This window comes from Protopterus annectens, chromosome 10.part0, assembly GCF_019279795.1.
Source record: "Protopterus annectens isolate FY-2018-M chromosome 10.part0, PAN1.0, whole genome shotgun sequence".
NCBI classification, from domain to species: Eukaryota; Metazoa; Chordata; order Ceratodontiformes; family Protopteridae; genus Protopterus; species Protopterus annectens.
The window spans coordinates 294,777,289-294,789,352 of record NC_056744.1 but is presented as its reverse complement, the minus strand read 5'-3'; the positions used below and the strand labels follow the sequence as shown (position 1 = coordinate 294,789,352).

At 40.2% G+C, this 12,064-nt stretch overlaps 1 protein-coding gene across 6 annotated transcripts in view; it reads left to right on the top strand.

Annotated features, from left to right (window-relative positions):
• The window catches only part of LOC122813050 (dual specificity mitogen-activated protein kinase kinase 6), a 751,080-nt gene that overhangs the window by 455,676 nt on the left and 283,340 nt on the right, over positions 1 to 12,064 (top strand). For 3 of the 6 annotated variants that reach the window (XM_044085167.1, XM_044085165.1, XM_044085169.1), the window contains exon 3: positions 1,583 to 1,631. In XM_044085167.1, coding sequence (XP_043941102.1) covers positions 1,583 to 1,631 — 49 coding nt within the window. Of the gene's footprint in view, positions 1 to 1,579; positions 1,632 to 12,064 lie in introns of all 6 variants that reach the window. The other 3 variants (XM_044085166.1, XM_044085164.1, XM_044085168.1) reach the window with 1 other exon arrangement.

Sequence of the window (12,064 nt, the reverse complement as noted above, 5' to 3'; positions counted from 1 at the left end):
AAATACTGTAAGCAGCTGAATCTGACGCAGGTTATGCTGTGTCACTGTTTCAAATGATAGCTGCAGATTTTGTTAAAATATTGGGTGCATTTCCCTCAGTTTGTTTTTTTTTCTTTTTTTTAATGACGTACAAGATTTGAAGTTTATGCATAACCTTATCAAAACAAACGTACAAAAGTGTTCTTCCAGGGTTTGTATATGCACCACATCTCCTGGTAATGTTATGTACCATTATGCATATCCCCTCAACTGATATTTCTGCTTTATGTGGACTGATTCTTAATGAAAAGCTCTGTACATTTTTTTTATTAAGGAGCTGTTCACATATAATAAACATTATCCCTAGTTAACATCACCATAGAGATAGTGTTGGGATGTATCCATTGACTTTGTATCACAGTGCATGTATGGTGGTACATCTATTAGTCTGTTGAACCAAATTATTCCTATGTTGACGTCGCTGAGGGGCCACATTCACTGCAGGTGAGTGAAAGCTTTGGTGACATCTACATAGAAAAAAGCATATTTTACAAAGGATTTTTATTAAAAACACATTTTGTATATATTTACATTTTTGTCAGGGAAGCACATCATACCATGGTGAGAAAGGTAGGTGAAAACCAGAAGAAAATGGCTGCATGAGATAAATGTGAGACACACAAGTCTGAGTTCTACAAATGTTAACAGAAAACAGCAGTTTCAGCTGCAAATAAGAAACACTGAGACTTGCTGTAATGCTATTAAGGTATTTTTGTGCGGGTGTTTTCAATCCATCCTACTGATGTAGGCCTCCCTTGCCCCCTGCAACTCAGAGCTTTAGCAAGTTTGGTGAGTTGGATCAAAGCAAATAAAAGTCTTTATGCTACAGAGAGAGCTCTTATGTGTCTACATGATAGCTCTTTGTTAAACTGTGTTAGACAGTCTTGCCAAACTGTATCAAAGGGATGTACTACCTCATTACTACAGGTGCAAACACTCATACCGAATGACTGTCATTAAAACCAATTATAATTGTGATCCTGGCTGCTTAAATAATTATTGATACTGATTGCAGTGACGGATTGGCACCTCTTCAGCCGTGTTGACCATGCCCCCAAAAAGTCTGAAGCAGCTGCCCTCTTCGCTCCAATCTTCCTATGGCTTTTTTTTTGTTACTTATATATACTGACTTCAAGGTCAGTGCACTTTGGAATAAGGAATCCTCTGAGGTACTCCAGACTTATTTTTTTTCTGGTTTCCATTTTCTGCTTACATTTATGGGACTCATGATTAGGTCTTTTGCACTTAAAAATAGCTCCTGCATATAGTACCTCTTCTGCACTGCAGGATAAGAACTGAAGGTGTACAAAAAGCATCTAGTTTAAAGTGGAACTAGCTGCCATTTGCTCGCCTAGCTACAGAAGCATGGGTGTAGTCAGCTGTGATTCTGAGAGTGTTGCATGTTTTAGGAACAGTGCAGGTGTAAGTGATCCTGTGTGAATATTGGATATTTAAAACATGTTTCTTAATGCATTTTAACTTCCTCCATCCCTTACTTCTATTCCCCAATTTAACATGGGTTTTTCTTTTCTTTCTCAAGCAGCCCACCAAGAGATTTGGACTCCAAGGCCTGTATCAACATCGGTGGTCAGGTAAGATCAAAGTTATTTAATCTTAGTCTTAGCTTTTATTTACAGATGAACTGTCGACTTTTTATTCTGGATGAAACTTCCTGCTTTCTTTCCTCACTTTGCCAGATTTTGTTTGTCATTCCGGATTCACACAGTGTGGAATTACCCAGAGCTTATCATTTTACTTTTTGCTAACTTTCTGTATGGTAATGTCACCAAGGGATACTTTCATCAGTATCATAGCAACCACAGCCCAGTCCCAGGTAGAGAACCTAGTGATTGTCTTCCCACCTACATTCAGAGGAAACTAGTCAGCTAGATGTTTCGTGAAATAGTGAGGCTTGAGGTAGTTGTCATGAGTTTGACCTCAACTTCCCACTACAGAAGCAGATCACACACACACACACACACACACACACACACACACACACACACACACACACACACACACACACACACATGTATTCATACTCTCACACCTGATTAGCCCTATGTTTCCACTGAGTGATGAGGATGCACAATGAAAGTGACATCATCTCTTTTGGAATATTCATGCTTTTACCAGAAGATGTCTGGGCCATACCTCTCAAATGTATAGATTTTCACAGAATGTCCAGATTTTTGCTTCATATTTTTTGTCCATTTTTCATAAAATTGTGATTTTCTGGCAAATGAGTGGCAAATCATTAAAGGTCAAAGTTAGAAAATAATGACAGACACTTGAGTTTCAGACTCCATACCCTTCAGAAAATTCATGCTAATGCAAGTTTGTAAGAGAAATATTTAAAATTGTGCCTATTTTTGGGCCTTTGTCCCACTTTTATGTATGGCTTTGTCTAGATTTCTTGCTCTAACAGGTTGAGAAGTATGTATCTGGTACTGTTGTAATGCTGAAAGGAAATTACTTCTTGCCACTTTGCGGGGATGGAGTGCCTCTGTTTTATCTTTTGCTTCCTGGCTTTACTTTCTTGAGTAGGAGAGTATCTTTCCTCTCTGAGCTGTCATGGTAGATCCGAAGCCTGACTGCTGGCATTTTTGAATAGGCACTCCTCTTCTGACAGTGGACTGGCCATTTTAGCATGTTTTTTGCCTATGCTATCACTTTTACTAAACATCTGAGATGTGTAAAATTAATTTATGTTTTAATATATTTAGTTGTCTCATTAGTTGTTAAAAATAAAAGTTATGTGCTGACTTGTACAACTTGGTTTTAGTACAGGTCAGGGAACTGGCTTTAACAAACACTTCTGGTGCATTAAAAAATATCCTTCTGCTAATAATACCGGAGTTCCCCTGTTGTTACCGCACTGTTAACAGGCATGACTTCTTTGTTTTGTGAGTTTTACCAAGTCTACGAAAAATAAACATGGATTAAAAGCTGGCCAAGAAGTATCAATGCACCCTTGCAGTAATATCTGTTAAGATGTGGATCCTTAACCTGCATCACACTTAAGTGTAGAGGGGTATACTTGGAAGGGATGCAGTGTGGGGCTGTCACTCATTTCCACATGTGATGTTGCCTGTCAGATACCCCCTTCGCCACTAAGTAGATGGCTCCTGCTAGGAATTTCATCTCCTCAACTGGGTTTACATTAGTGGCAAAGCTGTTATGAGATATGTATCTCGACCAGCCAGGCATATTTCTCAGCTGTCCCTGATTTTGTATAATGTCTTGTTTTTGCCTCATATTTATGCCTTGTCTCATGATTTTTGATTCTCATGAAAACTTTTGAGTTTTGGATTATGGATTATGGTCAGTCTGTAATTCCAGACATTAACTGTGTAGCAGTCAGCATGCATGATGGGACATCTGATGGAGTAAAGTACTGTTGTCATTGCTATGACAGTGAGAAAGGTTGGTGGGAGATACTTCTTTCACCATTAAAAGTGTGTGACTGTTTGCTCCTGTCAGTGGGTACGTGTGAGTGTGTGCGCACACATATGTGTGTGTGTGTGGGGGGGGGGGGTTGTGTGTGTGTCTGTGTGTGTTTTCTGAAGATCTGAGTTCTGGACAGTGGTCACTGACAGGTCTGGTGGAGGTAATGCTGGCAGATTGCACCAGTTCCTGATAGGCTGGGAAAGTAGATGTAAGCAAGAACACCACCTGCGTTCAGGTCAAGAAGGGAACAGATAAGTGGTTCTCGTCAACAGGACAGACAAGGAGAAGGTAGATGTGGACACTAATCGCTGTTAATAACCAACTGGGTGAGGGCAGCATGGCATGAGCACCAGGTATTGATAAGGGAGGCAGGTAGATGCTAGAACCCTTACTACCTGGGGGATGCATGGGGTTTGGGAGTAACTTCAGTTGTTTCAAGGTTGGTCAGTGTGATGATAGGGGCAGTGGCCTGACAGTACAGATTACAATAATGTCATGGTGGTGGTGACATCATGTTGCTGAAGTGGAACTTGGGAATCAAATGGGAGTTCTTATTTATGACTGTTTAAGGTTTGCACCCTTTGATTGTCTTGTCTGCTGTTTGCTATAACTCTGTCCATTCATTCTTCAGCTCAGAAAGGGCCAGTTGTGGCACTGCTGCCTTGTAGGCAGGCATATGGATTTTTTTCTGTGAGCCTTAATCCTGCATATCACATAAGTGTTCCATGGGTGGGCATAAAGTGGGTGCAGCATGGAGTTCATTGCTCTTGAACACCAGTGATGCATTCCCTAGGTTTAGAAGATGAGTCCTTCTAAGCCTCTGGGGTCCACTGGGGATATGTTAGTAGAAGACATTCTAAACGGTAAGCATAGAGGTGTCTGTGACTAGCATTATGTACCTGTTGCGTCTGCTTTTCTTTTTTTTCTGCAGTTTTTGCCCCCACTGTCTGGCAGTTATTAGCCCCCTTGCAGCCATTTGGCACAATTGCTCCCTATTACTGTTTCCCCATTACCATGGTTGTGGGTTAATCAGGACTGGGCCATCATTTAGAAATGCATCATGGGTGGTTCAGGTTTATTTTGTTCTGGCAGTATCTCCCCGGCCTTGCCCGATTAAATGTGGTGGGAAGGGGTGATAAAGTGGGTTGGCCACACAGGTCATCCTTTTCTTCCACAAAAGACATTGCTAATAAGAATCCCAACCCTCATAAATTGCACTTTACCCTATGCTTCCTGAATGTCTGCAAACCTCTTCCACCCTAGTAGAGGCAAGCAATCTCCAGCCTTCACTCCTGTTCCTCCCTTCCTGTCTCTTCCAGTGCTGCAGTCACTAAGTGACCCCGGGCATCTGGGTCACAGTCAGTGCACCATCCATCTGCACCATGCAGGCAGACTGCAGAGTGGATTCCATCTTATGGAAGTTTGCACTAATAAGATTGTTTCCTGCTAGATAAGGTCTTTCTTTTGCAGATTAGCTAGGTAGTGGAAAAACTTACCAAAATAAGTAAGATGTGCTGATGGATTTTAAAGGGGAAATGAATAGTTGTATGATTTTAAAATGTACAATGAATTGTAGAAACAGGTTCCTAGTGGCTGTGATCATTCACTTGACTCAAAAGTGAAAACTTACTTCTCTTTAAAGGTATATCATGTAGAAAGCTGTCTAGTGTAGGCCATCTGTTTAGATTTTTAATTGTTTTGATGGCAGAGCATAGAAAATTCACAAAAATCTACTTGCATTCAAAAAGAATCCACAGAACAATACATAGTACCCTAGTAGGACAGACTGTTTCCTTACTAAATGGAGTTATTAATGCCATGCTTCTTGTGACACTTGTTCTCAAAGAATCATCTGGGACATATATGTGGGCATAGGCTCCCTATCACATGTCATTGATAATTTGTAGGTAGATGATGTTAAGTCCATTAAATTTGCTTCAGAGCAGAGAGTGCACCTAGGTGTTAACAGCATAACAGCTCATCAAGCCAGAAAAGATTCACAGTGTGCTGTGATCTGCAATATAGAATCAGTAACAGACTGTTTAACCAGAAAAGGAGTTTCTCCCTTCCTCTGTGGAAACCCTCAAAAGCTGAACACTAGTAAATTTAGGTAAAAAAAAACAAGGTGATTTATGTTTTTATTACTTTTGGAACATGTTACTATTAAATGTGTAATATTTTTATGTGCACGTAGCATTTTTGGTTGTGCCTCATTTAGTTGCAAATTATTACACAATACAATATGTCATAAACAGTGAAATTCAATCCAACCTAAACAGAAGCCCCAAAACTACTTGTAACAGTGTGTTTTTGCAGGAGGACATTATCCTTTACCTCCACTCATGTATACATATTTGGAGAGCACTCAGATGAGAGTAAAGAGAATGTTTCAACAACATTCCTTTTTCCCAGATGTTTGCACATTTTTAAATCCAGAATACATGTAAAAAAATGTTCTCCCAGTTCTGCAAGCTGCAGACAATACACTTGACTATGCCTTTGCAATGAAACAAGTCAACGCTGAGAGATTGAACATTGGTGATATATGGAAATTGATCAGGTGGGACACCACATGTTCAAGTAGTCCCATTTTGTTTTTCCTACTCTTTTAAATTTGCTGTTTGTTCTTGACATTAGCAGGGAGGAGGGTTTAGAGTCACAAAACTTTGCTGCATCTCAGTAAGCCAATTTGTGTGACAAGCAACCTTGTGAAAGGTGTCTGATCAGAAAACCAAGCAATATGAAGTGGTTAGGCCAAATAATGTAGTAGGCTGTGCTACACACTAATGACTGTATAATGAGGTGCCTAGTATGATAACAGTCCAAAACAAGATGGTGGAGTGGTTCAGAAACAGCTGTGCTTGCTTTATTTTGAACTCTGCTGCCATATGCTCATGTTTAGCCAAAGTACATTGCACAATTATGCTAGGGGTCGTTACAGCCATAGTAAATATATATCTGCGGGAGGCTCTTATTGCAGCTGCATTATCCTTCACCCCCACTCATATATACAGAATTGGAGAACACTTAGATGACAGTAAAAAGAATATTTTAACAACATTCATTTTTCCCAGAGGTTTGCACATATTTAAATACAGAATACATGTAAAAATGTTCTACCAATTCTGGAAACTGCAGGCAATACACTTGACTGCGCTTTTGCAATGAAACAAGTCAATGCTGAAAGATTGAGCATTGATGATATATGGAAATTGATCAGCTGGGACACAAAATGTTCCGGTTAAAAAGAACGGTTGATATAAGGACATGCTGTCGTCTAGATTTAGAAGGGGAAGAATGCCATGAACTGTGAATACAGATATTTGTTACATTTTGATAGATGCTAATGTTTCCAGAAAATGGATGACAGAATATGCCCATTTATTTGTAAATTTTAAATACAACACCTGAAAAAATGTATAACTGCAAGGTGTCTTCAGAATGAACCTGCTTTGCCTGGAGATAATTGATTCTACATGTAATTGTGACTGTTTTTATTACTTGTATGTAATACACTGTGTTTTATTAGTTAAAGGTTATCTTTATTTGGAGATTAAGAATTGTATTATAAGTAGTCTAAAATACAACACAGCTGAGTGTAATGCACTTTATTTATGAGACTTTCTTGCCACTTGTATATAGTTTCTTCTGGACTGTAGCTTGCAGTTTTGTTACATATCTGCTTACCTGTTTATCTCTTTTTTCTTTTTCTCCTGTAGTCTGGTTCATGGGTGAAACAATTCATTAGAGCAGACTGCATACCTGGTTACCAAATAGAATCAAATAATCAAATAAAAATAATAATCATTTTCTTAGAACTGAAGGATGTTCTTCATGTTTCACTGTTGCAGTCATCACACTTGGGTTATCCTGCCAGGGGTACCCCTCAGTCGGCCTGAATACCAGAGACTTAGTATTTCTGCGTCGGTTGCTGTCACACCAGGACTGATGTCAGGTCGCCAGTGGTATAAAATCAGGCAGCCGACGCCATTACATCAGTTTTTCTTGCCTCAAATGTCAGGAGCCCCCCAAATAGGGAGCTAGGTTATGGTGGAAGAACACCACCAGTAGAAAGTAAATACCAAAATTACTCTGTAAGGAGTGAGGAAGAGAGAGAGAGAGAGAGAGAGAGAGAGAGAAGGGGGTGGAGGGTGGGAAACCAGGACTGCAACAGTGAATACACTCGAACATCTACATTTATGGTAAGTGTACACAACTGTACTATGTTCTTCGTGTTTCACTGTTGCAGTCATCACACTTGGGTTAACTCCCAAAGCTGAAGAAAAGGGTGGAGGCAGTCAGGAAGACTGGGGGCTGGCTAGGATGCAAGACTGCAGTTGCAAAGCCTGCCCTGGATTTGGAGAAGATAAGACAGGTGGTAATGCTTGGTAAAGGTTTGCCCTTAGTTTATGAGTATGGCTCATCACTATAAGTGGTGCAGCTTTTTAAAGCCATCCTATGACCTTAGAAATCACTTACTTCACATACTTTCCAAGTCTGCTCATGTAAAACTAACTGTCTGAAAATTTGGTAGGCAAGGTGTCCCAGTGTAATTAAAGCACTGACATAATGATTGGTCTAAATGAATAGTAATTATAAGTTTGACTAAGCTGCTGGTCACTCAGCACACATCCACCTGTTTAACAATAATGCAACAGGTTTATTTTAATTAAACTTAATCTAGCATTGTTTTTTTTTTATTGATCTCATCGCCATCTGTCATCTTGAATGACTGAAATAGCATTGTACTACTAATATCAGTGTAGTGCATGGAGCACCCTGATTACGCTAAATTTGATGAAAAGGAAAAAACAGTCAAGCGCTTGTGTAGTGCAAGACCAAATCTTAACAAATGTTTAGCACCCTGCTTAAATTGTTAAGATTAGACATCAGGCTAGGCAGTAAAAACCACCCGTACTGGCCAGGAAACAACAGCGGCAGAATTAAATAATAAAAAAGATTTCTTTCTACTTACTGTCCTGGTTAGTTATCTTCCCTGTCTTTCCTATTATTTGTCTTTTCTGACTTTATTACCATAATGTATGAAAACGTGTCACCCTGTCTTTCTGACATAGCTCATTGCGTGCTTTGCGACTTTGAAAGTTGGCAAAACATTTACTAATTTTTTCTGTAACTAGTAGTACATGGAGCAGATGAAACTCCACACACTATAAATAATTATGATTGGGTCTCTGATCTTAATCCCAAATTATGTACTGTTGACATGGATGCCAAGATTCAAAGCTTTCGAGGTGAATTTCTTGGCATTCACGTCTTGAGAACATAATACCACAGTTACAGTTGGAGACCCACTCATAATCCTCTGTGTAGTGCATGGAATGAGCTGATTATGCACTTAAACTGGCAGAAAGGTAAGTGAATTATACATTACCCTGCCATGAAACGTGATCATAACAGTGTTCAAAGGTGCATAACAACTGTTGTAGTACATGGAGCACCAGGACTACATTCTGAATTTGGGAGAAAGATTTGTTAAAGACCTTTCTAACATAAGTCTGTCTGGTAATTATCACAGTAGATCAAGACTTTTTCTTCTACTTCTTTCGGCTTTTCCCGGTTAGGGGTCGCCACAGCTGGTCCCCTGTCCGCTCATGATTGGCAGTGGAGTTTTACGGTGTCGAGTTGACAGCCCAGCGTCCGACCTTCCACAGAAGGCACACACACCCACGCACTCAATGCCTAGTGACAATTTAGAGTGTCCAATCCACCTACAGCATGTCTTTGGGATGTGGGAGGAAATCGGAGCACCCGGAGGAAACCCACGCGACCACAGGGAGGACATGCAGACTCTGCACAGAAGGCACCCCAGCCGAGGATCAAACCAGAGAACCTCTTGCTGTGATACGGCAATGCTAACCGCTGCACCACTGCGGCCGCCCACAGTTGATCAAGACTATGAGCTGTGTCCTTAGGTTAGCATTTGATACTCTCATTCTTCATTTACCTGCTGTGTGACTGTGAGCCAAGTCACTTAACCATTTTGTGCTGTGTGGCACTTGGGAAATTGAGCTAGGCATCTCATTGGTCTCGTGGACCAGATGCCTAATAACTGTCAGTGAATCTAAGAATTGAGTTTTGTTAAGAACCTTTTAGTACTGTTAAGCTGTAGTGTTATGCTAGTGGCCATTACAGAGTAACAGTGAGAAGCTAACACATGTTGCACTCCTATAGTTCCTTTCTTTCTTCTTTTCTCTTGTACTACATTGTAGCACTTAAATTCCTCCAGTGCCCTTGCCTTGTGTCAGTCACTCTCTTATCTTTCTTTGTAACTGGTTGCAGAGCATTGTGATTGGATCTCTCCTTTCATAACCAAGTTGTTATATGTTCTTAAATTGGTTGTCAAGGTTCACCTCATAGGTTTTGCTTCACTCTGCTTGTGAGGTGTATTTCTTGACATCCATTTTTTGGACATAAAACTGCTTGGCTATGGTCAGAAACCTGATCATAGTCCTCTATGTTATGCACCATTTAAAGTTGTTAAGTTCAGATGTCATGCTGCAGCATGCATAGCAGCCTCTACATAACACCAACAGCAATGGATTAACCATTTTAAATGATGTAATACTCTTTGTACCACCAGATAAATAAACAAAGGTGTTGTAGGGTGAAATGTGTAGCTTTGGACTCCTTTAATTTCTTGGTAACTAGCAGTGCTTTGGTGCAGCCAAAGCCTCATGTACCACACGGAATTATGAGTGGGTTACTGAATTAATGTGGATATCAGTATTTGCCTTCACACTTCATTTTATTCTGCTCTCAAGGTGAATTTCTTAGAACCCATGTCATGAAACCTAAGAAGTTGGTTATAACGAGAGACCTGACCGTAATCCTCTATGAAATCTTCATTGCTACAATTAGTGTAGAATTTCAGTGTATATTTTTACTTATACTAGACAAAGGAGATATTTCACCAAAAGCTGTTTTTTCTGTAGTGTTTCAGCTGATGGGAAGGAGGTTATATATAATTCTGATTTTATACACTATTTTGACTTGCACTGTCCTGGTGACATATTTAAAATAAGTTTAGTGGGTTTTTCAGTTTCTTCATTACAACTGTAGGCATTACATGCTCCCTGTCCTGTTGCATGTCCTGTGAACAATCACTCCAGATCCCTAAGACAGTGGTGTAAGCTGTGGCCCTATAAAGGAACTGTGAGTATTTCCTGCAGTGTTTTGTAGAACATTTGCTTCTGTTTTAATGTACTTCTTTTGTTGACTGAAAGCCTTTTGTGTCCCTGACATTCAAGCTGTGCTTGTCTGGTGTACAGTAAAATGCAAGTAAGCCAATACCCTTTTTTGCTTTATAAGAAGCACATAATTTGGGGTCAGTAATTACTTTCTAGATGGTACTGCCCCCCTTAAATGGTAACAGATCAGTCTTCAAAATTACACTGCCAATCAACAGTAAAGGATTTATGTGTGCGTGTGTATGTGTTTACGTGTGTGTGCGTGTGTGTGTGTGTGTGTGTGTGTGTGTGTGTGTGTGCATATATATATATATATATATATATATATATATATATATATATATATATATATATATATGGGTCTACTGGAAAACACAGAAAATCCACTTGTTCAAAAATGAATAGTGGATTTTCAGTTTCGCGAAAGTGTACTTCTGCGAAGAACGGTTCAACGAACCGTTAAGGGACATGGGTGCCGAAGCACACTACAGTGGGGAAAGGGAGTTTACGTGTTTCCCCACTGTAGTGCGATCTTGGAGTTGTTATATTTAAGTAGAGGTGTGTTGGGGGCACAGCCACCCTCATGGGGGGTGCAGGAGGGCTTGCCCCCCTGCGAAAACAATGTTTTATTGTTTTTTTATCGGTTCATTGAACCGATGTTCGCGGAAGTGCACTTTCGCTTAAGTGCACTTTTGTGGAGGTGTGGTTCTACTGTCTAATTTCGAAGATGTGAGTTTTCGAAGTTATACAGTAGCCCCGTATCTATATATATATATATATATATATATATATATATATATATATATATATATATATATATATATATAGAGAGAGAGAGAGAGAGAGATGTGTCACATTCCCACTCTGGGCCAGTAATCAGTGAGCCTGAATCCTCACCACTGTCACTGGAGAGGGATGTTCACTTGGAACAAAAATGCATACACTCCGTATTTCCAGATGCAGACCTGTCTGCATCATGCACAGTTTCCCTTAAGAGCACACAGGGAACACCCCAGGGTCTGCATTTCTGTATATCTGTCTCCCTCCAGGTCCCCAGTAAAACTCCCAACTGGCACAGCTGTACAGTTAAGTCCTCAGCTGTGTCCAAGTCAAGTCCTCCAGCACCCTCCTTGTGAAGCCAGTGCTTTGTGTCCTTGCTCCAAGTAGCTGACACACTCACAGTTTGAGATTTAATTTCTACACACACACACACACACACACACACACACACACACACACACACACACACACACACACACACACACACACACACACGCACACACCTGGGAAAGGCTGGCACAGATTACCCAGTCTACCAACTTTGCTCAGACTATAAGGTAGCTTCACTGCCACCAGTCAGTTACGAT